Source organism: Lepidochelys olivacea (assembly GCF_965140295.1).
Source record: "Lepidochelys olivacea isolate rLepOli2 genome assembly, chromosome: 9".
NCBI classification, from domain to species: Eukaryota; Metazoa; Chordata; order Testudines; family Cheloniidae; genus Lepidochelys; species Lepidochelys olivacea.
Genome location: NC_140419.1, coordinates 1007802 through 1024260, shown reverse-complemented (window position 1 = coordinate 1024260; position 16459 = coordinate 1007802). Strand labels below are relative to the sequence as shown.

Sequence of the window (16459 nt, the reverse complement as noted above, 5' to 3'; positions counted from 1 at the left end):
GAAAGGCAGCATCAGCACAGACCGCCGCTACAGCTCCTTTGTAACCAACCGCCTCCTCCCCAAGTTCCATAGCCGCCTCACCCAGACACCCAAGAATGCGGTGGGAGAGCCTCCGGTCACCCAACCACTCCACCCCAGAGGACTGCCCAAGCAACAGAAAGCTGGCATTCAATAAGTTTTGAAGTGCAGCGTGGCCTTGTCCTTCCCTCCTGACCCATCCCTCCTGGGCTACCTTAGCAGTTATCCCCATATTTGTGTGAATAAATAAATAAAGAATGCATGAATTTGAAGCAACAATGACTTTACTGCCTCTGCAAGTGGTGATTCAAGGGGGAAGGAGAGGGTGGTTAGCTTACAGGGAAGAAGGTTTTCATCAAGGAGAAACAAAGAACTTTCACACCGTAGCCTGGCCAGTCATGAAACTGGTTTTCAAAGCTTCTCTGATGCGCACCGCACCCTCCTGTACTCTAACCGCCCTGGTGTCTGGCTGTGCGTAATCAGCAGCCAGGCGATTTGCCTCAACCTCCCACCCCCCCATAAACGTCTCCCCCTTACTCTCACAGATATTGTGGAGCACACAGCAAGCAGTAATAACAGTGGGAATACTGGTTTTGCTGAGGTCTAACCTAGTCAGTAAACTGCGCCAGCGCGCTTTTAAACGTCCAAATGCACATTCTACCACCATTCTGCACTTGCTCAGCCTGTAGTTGAACAGCTCCTGACTGCTGTCCAGGCTGCCTGTGTACAGCTTCATGAGCCATGGCATTAAAGGGTAGGGTGGGTCCCCAAGGATAACTAAGCACTAAGAATGCATTTGTTACTTATTTCTGGGGGGAAGAGTTACACTGTGGTAAGGAAAGGAGTACTTGTGGCACCTTAGAGACTAACAAATTTGTTTAAGCATAAGTTTTCGTGAGCTACAGCTCACTTCAGTAGTAAGGATAACTGCAGGCATTTCAACATCCCCAACAGTTATTTTCTGGTCTGGGAAGAAAGTCCTTGCTGCAGCTGTTGAAACAGACCAGAGTTCCTGAAGATGTGAGCGTCATGTACCTTTCCCGACCATCCCATGTTGATGTTGGTGAAACGTCCCTTGTGATCCACCAATGCTTGAAGCACCATTGAAAAGTACCCCTTGCGGTTTACGTATTCGCTGCCTTGGTGCTCCGGTGCCAAGATAGGGATATGGGTTCCATCTATCGCCCCACCAGTTAGGGAATCCCACTGCAGCAAAGCCATCCACTATGACCTGCACATTTCCCAGAGTCACTACCCTTGGCAGCAGCAGCTCAGTGATTGCGTTGGCTACTTGGATCACAGCAGCCCCCACAGAAGGTTTGCCCACTCCAAATTGATTCCCAACTAACGGGTAGCTGTCTGGCATTGCAAGCTTCCACAGGGCTATCAGCACTCACTTGTGAACTGTGTGGGCTGCTCTCATCTTGGTATTCTGGCACTTCAGGGCAGGGGAAAGCAAGTCAAAGTTCCCTGAAAGTTCCCTTATGGATGCGAAAGTTTCGCAGCCATTGGGAATTGTCCCACACCTGCAACACTATGCGGTCCCATCAGTCTGTGCTTCTTTCCCGGGCCCAGAATCGGCGTTCCACGGCATGAACCTGCCCCATTACCACCATCGTCGTCTCCTGGGTGCTTGCCAGCAGACAGTGCAGTACAACTGCTAGCTGTCATCGTCTCCTGGGTGCTTGCAGTGCTGCTGGCTGGGAGAGCAGCCTGAAGCAGAATGGTCCACTCAAGGATTGAACTCACAACCCTGAGTTTAGAAGGCCAATGCTCAAACCACTGAGCTATCCCTCTGCCAATATTCCAGGCAGGACTGAATCTCCATTAGACAAAACTTGGAGAATGACCTGAGTCACTCCCATTTATGTCCAGGCGCCCCTGACAGATCTCACTGAGGTCTGCCAGGAGCACCCATGTCTGCCCAGGCACCCCAACCGCCCTCACCGAGGCCAGCCAAGAGCACCCAGGAGACGACGAGGATGGCTACCAGTCGTAATGCACCATCCGCTGCCACAAGGCAATGAGCTGCTGCTGCTGTGTAGCAATGCAGTCCTGGGTCTGCCAACACCCAGGAGATGTACGGTGACAGTGAGCTGAGCAGGCTCCATGCTCGCCATAGTATGGCATCTGCACGGGTAAGCCAGGAAAGAAGGCACAAAACAATTGTCTGCCATTGCTTTAACTGGGGAGGGGGGGTGGGGGTGGGCCTGACGACATGTACCCAGAACCACCCATGACAATGTTTTTTTGCCCCATCAGGCATTGGGACCTCAACACAGAATTCCAATGGGCAGCGGAGACGGCAGGAACTGTGGGATAGCTACCCACAGTGCAATGCTCCAGAAGTCGACGCTAGCCTCGGTACTGTGGAAGCACTCCGCCGACTTAAATGGTCTTAAGTGGGGACACACAATCGACTGTATAAAATCAATTTCTAAAAAGATCAACCTCTATAAATTCGACCTAATTTTGTAGTGTAGACACAGCCTGTGCTATGATACTTTGCTCATCCACCTCCCCTCACTCCAGCTCCCTCCTGACCATTACTCTAAGTTACTTTTTACATGAAAGAATAGTGTTTGAATACAATGAAAAACATACTTTGAATACAGTAAAAACATATTTTACCGTATTATTGCTGTGTTCACAGCATCATATAAGCTATGTTACAAAACAAAAAGTCATTATAGCCTTGAGAGAAAGGGATTAATGTAGTGAGTCCAAAGTTATTTAATTACACAACAGTTGTTGCTGCAACACACGGCTGCATCAGACTAAGAAAACAAGAAATCTGGCAGTCTCACATTAGACTGACAATACTATTCGCTGAAGGCTGCCTATCCTCTTTTGGCAGCTAAAATACTTGTTTTTCCGTCTGTAAATTTATAGCAGAAAGGGTCCTAGAATTCACCTGGTGTTGCCATCTTATTCCACCAACCACCATGTACCTGAGCAAATATGAGATAAAAGTTCATTTATTCTATTTTTATACATATGGATTGCTTCTAGCATCCTTGCAGTATGTGCATGAACCTGACAGACATAAATTAAACCATAACAAATGGAGGCCATCTTACCTACAGAAAAACCAGACTACCCAGCACATCTAACCCAGCCCCACCACTTTTACACCAACCTCTCAGGAAAAGCGAAAATTAAAAAATACACTTTTCAGCACACTGAACATCAACTTGAGAAATGAGTTATTAATTAGGATTACTATATACACAAGTCCTGTCCCTGAAAAGCTTGCCATCTACACAAAATCCGGTTATTGACCTTCCATAACTGCTGTTCTTTGAGATATGGTGCTCTTGTCCATTCCACATTAGGTGTGTGCACGTTGTGTGCACCACTGCCGGAGATTTTTCCCTCAGTGACCAGAGGGGTAAAAGCGTGGGTTGGGGAATGGACATGAGCAATGCATATCTAAGAACAAAAGGTCAGTAACCATTTTTTCTTCGAGTGCTTTCTCATGTCCATTCCACATTAGGTGACTCACAAGCAGTACCCAAGAAGGTCGGCTCTGAGTTCACGGACATGCGTACTTCAACACTGCTCTCCCAAACCTGGCGTCATCTCAAGCCTGCTGGGTGATGGCGTAGGGGGATGAGAAAGTATGCACTGATGACCAGATTGCAGCACTGAAGACGTCTTGGATTGGAACATGGGCCAGAAACGCTGCTGAAGAAGCCTGAGCTCTTGTGGAATGAATGGTCAAGATGGCAGGCGGCGGAACATTCGCCTGCTCATAGTGTACCCAAATGCAGGAGATTATCCAGGATGAGATTCTCTTGACTGATACTGGTTGTCCTTTCATCCTCTCTGCTATTGCCACAAAGAGTTGTATGGATCTGCGAAACAATTTAGCCCTCTCGATGTAGAAAGCAAGGGCACGACTAACATCCCATGAGTGAAGTTGTCGCTCTTCTGAATTCTTGTGCAGCTTTGGGAAGACGACTGGCAGGAAAATGGCTTGGTTGCCTTGGAACTGCGAGACCACCTTTGGCAGGAGGGCCATATGGGGGGGGGGGGGGGGAGGAGACGGGACAGTTGAACCTTGCCCTTCAAGACCACCACGTACAGTGGTTCTGACATAAGGGCCCTGATTTCAGAGACCTTTCTGGCTGAGGTCATCGCTATCAGGAAGGGGACCTTCCAGGAGAGAAACAGCAGAGGACATGATACTAGCCGCTCAAAAGGACCAAGTTCAAATCCCACATGGGAATCAGTTCACAAACCTGACAGTAAAGTCTCTCTAACCCCTTAAAGTGGATTGTCATCTTGTGAAAGAAAAATGACCTTCCCCCCCACTGACAGATGGAAGGCTGAGACTGCTGCTAGGTGTGACAGATGTGAATGCCAGACCTCCTTGTTTAAGGTGGAGCAAGCAGTCCAAAATGGATTGAAGAGAAGACTGAGTCAGAAAGGCCTCGTCGGGACAACCATATCAAAAAAGTGCTTCCACTTAGCGAGGTAGGTTGCTCTAGTGGACAGCTCCCTACTATCCAGCAAGACCTGTCAAACTTGTTCCAAACAGGTTTGCTCCTCCAGGTTCAGTCATGGAGCTTCCATACAGTCAGGTAAAGGGACACGAGGTTCAGGTGGAGTAAACAGCCATTGTCTTACAGCCGCGTAGCCAGGGTCAGGTCTAGGCGGAGTGGAAGTAGTAGCGCTATGGATAAGTCTAACAGCATGCCGAACCAGTGTTGGCATGACTGCACTATGGCTATAAGAATAGCTCTTGCCTTGCCCCGCTTGATTTTTAGAAGGACCTTGTGTACCAGAGAAACTGAGGAAATGCATAGAACAGAAGCTCTGTTCCTGGAAACACAGGCAGGAATGTCTGTGAGGGGAGGGCTCCTGCCTCATACTGGGAATGAGGGGCGATCAACAGGTTATCTCAAGTGCTTATATACAAATGCACAAAGCCTTGGTAACAAGCAGGGAGAACTGGAGGTCCTGGTGATGTCAAAGAACTATGACGTGATTGGAATAACAGAGACTTGGTGGGATAACTCACATGACTGGAGTACTGTCATGGATGGTTATAAACTGTTCAGGAAGGACAGGCAGGGCAGAAAAGGTGGGGGAGTAGCACTGTATGTAAGGGAGCAGTATGACTGCTCAGAGCTCCGGTACGAAACTGTAGAAAAACCTGAGTGTCTCTGGATTAAGTTTAGAAGTGTGTGCAACAAGAGTGATGTAGTGGTGGGAGTCTGCTATAGACCACCAGACCAGGGGGATGAGGTAGATGAGGCTTTCTTCCGGTAGCTCACGGAAGCTACTAGATCGCATGCCCTGATTCTCATGGGTGACTTTAATTTTCCTGATATCTGCTGGGAGAGCAATACAGCGGTGCATAGACAATCCAGGAAGTTTTTGGAAAGCGTAGGGGACAATCTCCTGGTGCAAGTGCTAGAGGAGCCAACTGGGGGGGGCGCTTTTCTTGACCTGCTGCTCACAAACTGGGTAGAATTAGTGGGCGAAGCAAAAGTGGATGGGAATCTGGGAGGCAGTGACCATGAGTTGGTTGAGTTCAGGGTCCTGACGCAGGGAAGAAAGGTAAGCAGCAGGATACGGACCCTGGACTTCAGGAAAGCAGACTTCGACTTCCTCAGGGAACGGATGGCCAGGATCCCCTGGCGGACTAACTTGAAGGGGAAAGGAGTCCAGGAGACCTGGCTGTATTTCAAGGAACCCCTGTTGAGGTTACAGGGACAAACCATCCCGATGAGTCGAAAGAATAGTAAATATGGCAGGCGACCAGCTTGGCTTAATGGTGAAATCCTAGCGGATCTTAAACATAAAAAAGAAGCTTACAAGAAGTGGAAGGTTGGACATATGACCAGGGAAGAGTATAAAAATATTGCTCGGGCATGTAGGAATGATATCAGGAGGGCCAAATCGCACCTGGAGCTGCAGCTAGCAAGAGATGTCAAGAGTAACAAGAAGGGTTTCTTCAGGTATGTTGGCAACAAGAAGAAAGCCAAGGAAAGTGTGGGCCCCTTACTGAATGAGGGAGGCAACCTAGTGACAGAGGATGTGGAAAAAGCTAATGTACTCAATGCTCTTTTTGCCTCTGTCTTCACGAACCAGGTCAGCTCCCAGACTACTGCGCTGGGCATCACAAAATGGGGAAGAGATGGCCAGCCCTCTGTGGAGATAGAGGTGGTTAGGGACTATTTAGAAAAGCTGGACGTGCACAAGTCCATGGGGCCGGACGAGTTGCATCCGAGAGTGCTGAAGGAATTGGTGGCTGTGATTGCAGAGCCATTGGCCATTATCTTTGAAAACTCGTGGCGAACGGGAGAAGTCCCGGATGACTGGAAAAAGGCTAATGTAGTGCCAATCTTTAAAAAAGGGAAGAAGGAGGATCCAGGGAACTACAGGCCAGTCAGCCTCACCTCAGTCCCTGGAAAAATCATGGAGCAGGTCCTCAAAGAATCAATCCTGAAGCACTTGCATGAGAGGAAAGTGATCAGGAACAGCCAGCATGGATTCACCAAGGGAAGGTCATGCCTGACTAATATAATCGCCTTTTATGATGAGATTACTGGTTTTGTGGATGAAGGGAAAGCAGTGGATGTATTGTATCTTGAATTTAGCAAAGCTTTTGACACGGTCTCCCACAGTATTCTTGCCAGCAAGTTAAGGAAGTATGGGCTGGATGAATGCACTATAAGGTGGGTAGAAATCTGGCTAGATTGTCGGGCTCAAAGGGTAGTGATCAATGGCTCCATGTCTAGTTGGCAGCCGATATCAAGTGGAGTGCCCCAAGGGTCGGTCCTCGGGCCGGTTTTGTTCAATATCTTCATAAATGATCTGGAGGATGGTGTGGATTGCACTCTCAGCAAATTTGCGGATGATACTAAACTGGGAGGAGTGGTAGATACGCTGGAGGGGAGGGATAGGATACAGAAGGACCTAGACAAATTGGAGGATTGGGCCAAAAGAAATCTGATGAGGTTCAATAAGGATAAGTGCAGGGTCCTGCACTTAGGATGGAAGAATCCAATGCACCGCTACAGACTAGGGACCGAATGGCTAGGCAGCAGTTCTGTGGAAAAGGACCTAGGGGTGACAGTGGACGAGAAGCTGGATATGAGTCAGCAGTGTGCCCTTGTTGCCAAGAAGGCCAATGGCATTTTGGGATGTATAAGTAGGGGCATAGCGAGCAGATCGAGGGACGTGATCGTTCCCCTCTATTCGACATTGGTGAGGCCTCATCTGGAGTACTGTGTCCAGTTTTGGCCCCCACACTACAAGAAGGATGTGGATAAATTGGAGAGAGTCCAGCGAAGGGCAACAAAAATGATTAGGGGTCTGGAACACATGACTTATGAGGAGAGGCTGAGGGAACTGGGATTGTTTAGTCTGGAGAAGAGAAGAATGAGGGGGGATTTGATAGCTGCTTTCAACTACCTGAAAGGGGGTTCCAAAGAGGATGGCTCTAGACTGTTCTCAATGGTAGCAGATGACAGAACGAGGAGTAATGGTCTCAAGTTGCAGTGGGGGAGGTTTAGATTGGATATTAGGAAAAACTTTTTCACTAGGAGGGTGGTGAAACACTGGAATGCGTTACCTAGGGAGGTGGTAGAATCTCCTTCCTTAGAGGTTTTTAAGGTCAGGCTTGACAAAGCCCTGGCTGGGATGATTTAACTGGGAATTGGTCCTGCTTCGAGCAGGGGGTTGGACTAGATGACCTTCAGGGGTCCCTTCCAACCCTGATATTCTATGATTCTAAGCGTCTGAAAGGGAGCCAGGGCTGTTCCTGTTCAGCGAACAAAACTGATGGGCTTTCCTGTTCTGCTTGGTCACAAACAGGTCTACCTGGGGAGATCCCCACCTTTGGAACATGAACTTCATGACCTCTGGGTGAAGGGACCACTCGTGGTGAGGGGAAAAAGATCTGCTGAGATTATCTTCCAGGGCACTCCTGCCTCCTGAAAGATTGGAAGCCTCGAGGTGAATTGAGTGCTTTACACAGAAGTCCCATAGAGGTGTGGCCTCTTGACTCAGGGCGGAGGAGTGTGCTCCTCCCTGCTTGTAGAAGATGACTGAGGTGTCTGCCTGTGATTTGGGGAAGAAACACTTGGCAAACTAAGTAGACCGCTCGGAGCTCCCTAACATTTACATGCTGGGAGAGTCCGTCCTGGGACCGCAGGGCCTGTGTCCTGAGGTGATCAAGGTCAGTAGCGTAGGTAGGGGGGAGCGGGGCAGCGCCCACTCCCCCACTGAGCACAAGTGGCACCTTCTCAATGTCTTGGCGCCTTTTAAATTTTCCCCTGTTGAGGGAACGAGGGGAGCGATCCAAAAAAAAAAAAAAAAGGCGTCACCCGCTGCGGGGCTTTTACTCACCCGGCAGCGCCCCGGGGCTTCAGCGGCACCGCGGCGGGACCGTCACCCACGCCGGGGCTTTGGCAGCAGACACCCGGAGTGAGTGAGGGCGGCCGCCAGAGCGCCGCTGGGTGAGTAAAAGCGCCACAGCGGGTGGCGTCTTTTTTTTTGGATCGCTCCCCCATTCCCTCCCCCCGGCTATGCGGCGGATCGAGGTGTGCTCTCCAACCCAGGTCTAAAGCATCTGACACTATAGACAGTGACGGCTGAGGGGCGACAACGGGGACACCCGCCATCACCGAAGGGGGGCTCTTTCACCAGTCAAGGGAGGCAGGGACCAGGGCTGGAACAGTGAGCACCGAGTCCAGGTGGTGTTTGTTTGGTGAGTACACTGAACCTAACCACACTTGCAGGCCCTGAGTGCCGTACCACGTAGTGCACGTGGTCATGTGTCCCAGGAGCTTGAGGCAAAAATCGGACTGCTGTGATTGGATGGGCCATGACCTTGGGTATCAGGTCCAACATTGTCTGGAATTGAGCCTCTGGAAGAAAGGTTCTGTCCTGGTCAAGTCGAACACTGCCCCAGTAAACTCTATTCTCTGTACTGGAATGAGAGTCAGCTTCTGTTCCTTTATCAACAGGCTCAGTACTCAGAAGGTGGCTTCGCCCATGCTGATGCTGTTCTTTGCTTGGACTTTGATCAGCCAGCCGTCAAGGTACGGGTAGACTAGAATGCCTTGCCTTCTGAGGAAAGCCACTACCATCACCATGCATTTTGTAAGAACCCGGGGGCTGTGGACAGGCCAAAAGGAAGAGCAGTGAATTACTAATGAGTCTGATTTACCATAAATCTGAGGAATCTTCTGTGGCCACAAAAGATGGAAATGTAAAAGTAAGCAACCTTCAAGTCGAGGGCAGTGTACCAGTCCCCTGGATCCAAGGATGGGATGATGGAGGCTAGGGAGACAATGTGGAATGTCAGTTTCTTGAGATAATTGTTGTGGTGACACAGGTCCAGAATGGGACCAAGGGCCCACTTGGCCTTTGGGATTAAGAAATTTTGGGAGTAAAACCCTTTCCCTCTCAATTTTTGAGGTACCTCTTCCACAGTCATCACCTGTAGGGCTAAGAGTTGTTCGTGATAAGGGTCCCTGAAAAGGAATGGGGATGGGTGGTGGCAGGCAGGGGTGGACAAAAACTGAAGGATATAACTGCCCACCACTGTATTTAGCACCCAGTGGTCTGACGTGTTGTGGGACCACGCCAGGCTGAAGTGGGAAAGTTGGTCCAAAAACAAAGGGGGGACAGGATCCAAAGCAGGAACTGGCATAGTGCCCTCGGGTGCACCTTCAAAAGGCCTGCTTGGGCCCGCCCAAAGTACCTATATGACCCCTGCATTGAGGCGGAGGCAGATGGAAGCAGTTGACTGCGCTTGTAACCTCCGCTTCTTCTTTTGAAGAAGTCCTGTCTTGGTGGCAGAGCCGAAAAAACGGGTTGGCTACTGAGGCTCCAAGGGTTTCCTTGAAGGCGCTGGAGCATAGAAGCCCAGGGACCCGAGGGTAGGCCTTGAGTTCTTCAGGCCTTGGAGCTTTATGTCCGTTTGCTTCAAAAAAAACAACAATAAGCCTTTGAAAGGGAGGTCCTGAATCAACTGTTGGACCTCCTGAGGTAGCCCTGAAGACTCCAGCCAAGAACACTGCCTCATAGCCACTGCAAAGGCCACTGGCCTGGCCACCGTGTTGGCTGCGTCCAGGTCTGCCTGGAGAGAGGTTCTGGCAACGTTCTTTCCCTCCTCTAAGAGGGCAGAGGATTCCTGCCTTGAGTCCTGAGGCACAGAGTCTTTACATTTGAGGAGTCCCACAAGTTGTAATTTTGCATCTCCCAAGCAGGGCTTCTTGGTTCGAGATTCATGGCTGTAGTCTGCCTGGCGAATAAATGTTTCTCCCAAACAGTTTGAGTTTCTGTGTGTCCTTCTGCTTGATAGGATATAAAGTCATCTTGCAGCAGTGAGCCGCTTGGTCCAGAGATGGGAGGAAGAGGAAGAGGCCTGTACCGGGGGGGACTACTTCCTCTTCTTCAGTCTCAACTACCTCAATGGGGTCCATGTCCTGTGTCAGTACTGGGTTCAGTGCCGAATGGAGTGGTGCAGGAGCTCTCCTCTCAGAAGCAACCAAGTAGAACCGGTGAGGAGATGGACCCGATACCAGGGAAAACCCTCATGGGTTCCAGAATGGCCACTGCATAAGCCCTGACCACCTGGCAGGTACCAGCGAGGAGAACCTCACCAGGGTCCGGCAGCACATAAGATGGGTACCGGTAGCAGTTCTTGGACTGGGTGTAGGAGGAGTCCTGAGGTGACCACAGGGGAGCGGTAACCCTCGCTTCCACGAATCACTGTTAAGAGTCTGGCAACAAGTGCTGGACTGGGGTTGACCTCATAGAAGAAAGTAGGGTCAGTTTGCCCCTGGAAGGTATCAAAGGTCCCGGTGCTGGGAAGGAGCTCGGAGCACCATGTTATCTTCTGCTCATGCTCATCGGAGCTGGTGGTTGTACCATTGGAGTCAGTGGTACCAGGAGTAATAAGTCCTTGGCTCCTGCAAAGGCCTCTGGGGTTGAAGGCACCATGATTCCACTGGTGCCACAATGACTTCTCGGCATCAGCAGAGGGTCCCGCAGCAGAATCAACATTCTGGGCGGAGTCAACGGTGCGGAAGGGAAGGAAGGGGGCGGAGTGGTCCAACATGGGTTGCACTCTACTACCTTCCCCTTGCTTGCCTTTCTTTCTTTGGCACCAGCAAGCAACCTCTCTGATTATTGCTTTTTATGTTTCTTCCTCAGCACCAGAGATAGAGAATGGTATCGGGATACGTGCAGTCCTGGAGGAGTGTTTTGCACTGAGGCCCAAGTGCTCTGTGCCGAATGCAAGCAGCTTGGCTCCAAAGCCAGTCTAAGAGCGGCTTCTATTAGGATAGACCTCGATCTAGCCTCTGTCCTTCTTCGTACGAGGCTTAAATTCTCAACAAATTTGACAGCGCTCTCATACGTGAGCCACTCCCAGACACTTCAGACAACTGGAATGTGGGTCATGCCACAGGAGGGGTTCTAACTATCTACGCTAGTCTTATTTATAATATTTACGCTACAATTATACTAAGATTAAAAAACTAGGAAACAGACGAAACCACTGAAAGACGCCTTGCCAAAGCAAGAGGAGTTGTTCCAGTAGCCATCACAGGTGGTAAGAAGGAACTCAGAGGGAGTGGGGTCCGTGGGGCCCCTTATACCGATGCATAAGCGCGCAGCACCAGAGGGTGTTGGAGCCGGCCCAACGGATGCCACTGAGGGAAAAATCTCCGGCAACAGTGCACATGGCATGCACACAACATGGAATGGACATGAGCAAGTACTCAAAGAAGAATACACACACTGAAAAACCTAGATAAGGTGTCAAGTTAAAACTATGAATTATATATATATATACACACACACACACGCACTTTTTATTGAAGGTTAATGTTTGTGGGAATAAGTGAACCTTTAGGAGGGATGTGAATACTGGTAGGAGGAGGGAAGTGCTTGGCTTGCCAACATTGTGAGGGTTCATGCCTATGGGCAGTATGGAAGAAGGTACAATGATGGGAATGGGAGGGGGAGAAGGAAAGAAATGGGACAGCAAGGGGCTGGCACTCTAGATCGAGTGACAGGGAAATGAGATGACAAGAAACCAGAGCTAGGCTTTAGGCCAGCTGAGAGCTGTGAAGGCCCTGCGAGGCAAGCAGCTTAAACCTGGTACATAGGCAAGTGGAAGGATCTGAAGAGGATAGAGAGACAAGGAAAGCAATTTAAGAAGCTGCTGTTCAAGTTAAGCGCTTTCCACCAAAAACTCTGTCTTCCTTCAAGCCCCAGAATGATGAATTTAGGGACTATCATCACAGCAAATGAGGTGATCCTGACTTATGAGAGGAGGAGCATATGTCCAACAGAAACAAGGCCTAAACCCAAGGGCTTTTTAGAGCAAAACCAGCATGAATAGCATCTGTAAACGCACTGGGAGTCTTTGTAAACGGTGTAACATTATTAAGAAACTAAAATAATTACAGATGACTTGATGAATTATTTTCATATAGTTTGCTAACCTAATTCCAGTGCAGTAGTTGAACGGCAACAAGAAGTAAGATCCAATTCATGTTTTTGAAGTTCTAACTGATCAGGTTTCCATAAGTACTGGATTTCTTTATCAAAGCTCCATAGTAACCACTCAGCTTATTAGAAATAGTTTACCTGTAATGCAGCCTTATGCAGCATTTAAGGAAAAAAACAAAACAAGTAAGGATAATGGGCCTACAGCAATTATTATAGCTCATGGTAACTAATCACGTAACTTACTCCTTCAGTGGTCAATTGATAGTATGTACCAAGAGAGGTCTTAATCCTGTGCCAGGTGCTGCTGCTCTCTAACAGCAGCTATTACTTTCCAACTATAGCTTTTCCCCAGAAAAGAACTTCCATCCTATTCCCAACTTCATTTTGCTACTGAATTTTCTTATTAAATTCTAGCATTACAATAAGAAAATGAATATTGACCCAGATCCTTATAACTATCCATGCGACTGAAGATGCTTTGTTCCACTTTAAATGGCTGCAATTTTCCCAACATGCTATAGCACCAGTTAGTACATATCCAAATTTGCCAATAATTAACTTTCAGTTAGTGTTTAGCTTTCACATTCATATACATTTAAATAAGAAATACAAGCCAAGCTTCCCCTTGGGTTTCCTTTAACTGTTTGTCTACAAGAGTGGCAGATACTCTCAACTTCAAAACACTATATTTCGCCCCAATTCAGGAAGTAAAAAAGAACGTACATCTACAAGGCCACATGGAGGATGCCCTTTCTATAACAATTACAGCAAGCAAAAAGTTAACTTTATGGCAAAGAAGACTCCAAGATACCATATTCAGAGTCAGGTTTCTAATAAATGGGTTATATTTCTCAGCATTTGAATATAGTCATTCAGTAGAACAGTGAAATTGATATTTTAGCTAGCGCACAGAAATATTGTGACCTTGTTTGGTAACACAATCCGAACGTCTGCAAACCATCTCTCCGTTTAATTACCTGTAATTCTATTTCACTGCACTGCACGGACACTATTTCTAGCAGTTCTAATGCAGTTATGCTCTGTTGCGGAGACATACCAAACAGATGTACAAAATGTGTGTACAGTTTCTATTTTACATTCCTTCAAGTACCTTTTGTTGAATAGTGGAGTGCTTTTGCTCCATATCTCTCTTCTCCTTTGCAGCATCTACACCCAACTGATCCAGCTGTAAAGAGAAAAAGAAATTTGGCTCTTTAGACTTTATAATGCATGTTAGAAAAAATATATTATGTCTAGACATTGCATGACTTGCCTTATACACAGGAAGGTCACTTCCTTGATCACAGAGCTTTACCTTTAATATCAACTAAAGTCCTGTTTAAAGCATTTTACTACCATTCTGAATTAACAAATTTTCCTGACACAAAACCTCTTTGATAGGTGTACATTTCCTTTAGGCTCTAAGGAAAACGTTTCCAAGAATAGTATGGTGCCAGGGATATGCGACTGGTACACTGCATTGATGACATGTTCAGCCTCTGAAGAAAGGAATGACTCATGCTTTAGCTGCTCTTGCTGGCTGACTGGTCCGTTCAGCAGCAGTGGCATTAGCAGAGAAAACCAGACAGAAGGGGAGGTTGGGGACTTTCCCCTCCAAAGAGAAGGTGGTGATGTCCCCAGCTGAGCTTTTTTAAAATTGACAGCTCCCATGTGCTCCCTGAGACAGCATTAAATGGGGCAAGGTTCTATAGCTATTCAGGTGGTTTGCGGCTTCCCAGATGTTGTAAAAATAGTGATCATTGCAGAAAACATGGCATACAGGAGATATTTCTAAAAAAACCCACATTTAAATGTCTTAAGATAAAAAATATCACTATTTAAAACCTGTCTTGTAATAAAATAATCAGTAGAACTATGATAATAATGTTACTGATGTCAGTGCTTTTGCCCAGAATTACTTGAGAGAGATCTATGAATATATGACTGGTTAAAAGGTATTCTGATGTGGTGGAGATGGAAGCTCGTTGACAGATCCTTTGGTACGATACAGCGTGGTATAATATTTTGTATACTCTTGTAGACTTTAGTCTTTCAACATCCTATAAAAATTAAGTACGGTAATTTGGTCCTTTTACCCCAAACCAGAATATTATACTTCCCTCAGCCCCAATCAGTGTTACAAGATCACTGAACATTAATGCAGATAAAGAAGTTACGGTTGGAGGACTAAGAGTTGGCACTAAACAGAGTGATGACCAGCAATTTTGCATATGTGATTTTGTGCAGCCTTTGCCCTACCTCAGCACTGGGGTAGCAAAGTTGTATGTATCAGAGAGCAACTGCACTTCACCACCACAAGTCAGTCGTGAAGAAGGACACAGTATCTGACCAACAGAATCCCTAGTAGAGAAACTCATCGCGTAAAACTAACTATGGGTGAGGAAGTCTGCCCTGCCCTTCTCATTTCTACCATTACGGCAATGCAAAAGGGATGGAGACTAGCCGCATCTCTCTGTTTGCCATTTCCTCAGGAGGAATAGATGCTCTGTAGCTGGTTCCTCTGCTATCGCCCCTCTACTCTCTAGTACAGTGGGTGTCCAGAGCATGCTTTACTCCAGCTATCCTTGGGGTTCCATTACTATCTGGCCATGTTTAGAACAGGCCTTCGACTGCTCTAAACTTCATAGGGCCAGGCCTGGCACAAAACTGACCTCAGAATCCGGAAGCCGTACTTGGCTTCTTGCCAGCACTTCCCCCACCCCGCTGCACAGGGTGGAAGATGACTGCAGTACTAAATCCCCGCATCATTCTAGAAGCCTTGCTCTGCTCGACATTAATATGTCATTGGATTGTATGTGAAGTTATGAAGTTTGGCTAGGTATGTATTACTGAAACATGTTCTGACGTTGAACACACCCACAAGCAGTCTTTCAGGTCCAACAGTAAAAAGGCCAGACAATGTTAATAGCTTATTGAGGAAATGCACAAAAGCACCAGGATTACCCCAGCAACTGTGTACAATAGAAACATCTCTCTGTGTAGAGATAGCACTACACAGTGGGAACTGTTTGACCCAGGGCATAGCAAAAGAGCTTTCCAGAAAGTGAGAAGATATAAAAAGGAGGAAATGACATCATGATGGTACCTCACTCTCCCTACAACAATGGAAACACCTGAAGAACAAAGACTGAATGGGGGGAAGTGATGGTCCCAGGCTAAAGGGATTTCTAGCCTGTGTATGAAAACCTGGGAAACCCAAGCTGCAAAGCCAAGGTAGCTTGTGCCTTAAGAATCTGCCAGCCTCTTTACCACTCAGGGTGAGAATTTACTAATTCATATCCTACCTATCTAGTACGTTAAGCTCAGTTTGCGGTTTTGTTTATTTACTAGGTAATCTGCTTTGATCTGTTTGCTACCACTTATCACTTAAAAATCTATCCTTTTGTAGTTAAACTTATTTTATGTTTTAATCCAAATCAGTGTGCGTTTAACTAAGGTCTCTGGGGAAAATCTCAGCTTGGTCACCACAAGTATGTATGGTCCTCTTCACATTGAGGGAGAGGCGTACAAGGTTTTAAACCCATATACTGGCCAGATTTGACCGTGACAGGACAGTACTGCTCCGGGGTCCTAGGCTAGGAAGCTGGTGGTTAGAAAGCGTGCATGTGACTGCAGCTGGGCGTGTCCCTACCTGTGTGAATGCTGGTGAAAGCGCAAGCTTGGAGGCCTTTGCAACTAGTCACAGCAGCACAGTGTGAGAGGGAGCCCAGGCTGGTGGGTCAGAATGCTCAGTGGTACCCCAGCTCCAGATGGCACCCCGGGGGGAATCAATCACATGCATTTGTTCAAAAAAGGCACAAAATAATTTTCTAAGCTGATTTTTTCGCAGCAGAATCCTTTCACATCACTGGCTGATTTTGCAAAGGCCTTATAATCAACTTGACAGCATTTCTGTTGGTCTATAACATGATGACATCTGAACACCATATCTGAT

At 47.6% G+C, this 16459-nt stretch overlaps 1 protein-coding gene across 2 annotated transcripts in view; it reads right to left on the bottom strand.

Annotated features, from left to right (window-relative positions):
- ACAP2 (ArfGAP with coiled-coil, ankyrin repeat and PH domains 2) overlaps positions 1 to 16459 on the bottom strand; it is a 122077-nt gene that overhangs the window by 57974 nt on the left and 47644 nt on the right. For both annotated transcript variants that reach the window (XM_084638963.1, XM_084638962.1), the window contains exon 9: positions 13616 to 13690. In XM_084638963.1, coding sequence (XP_084495089.1) covers positions 13616 to 13690 — 75 coding nt within the window. The remainder of the gene's footprint in view (positions 1 to 13615; positions 13691 to 16459) is intronic.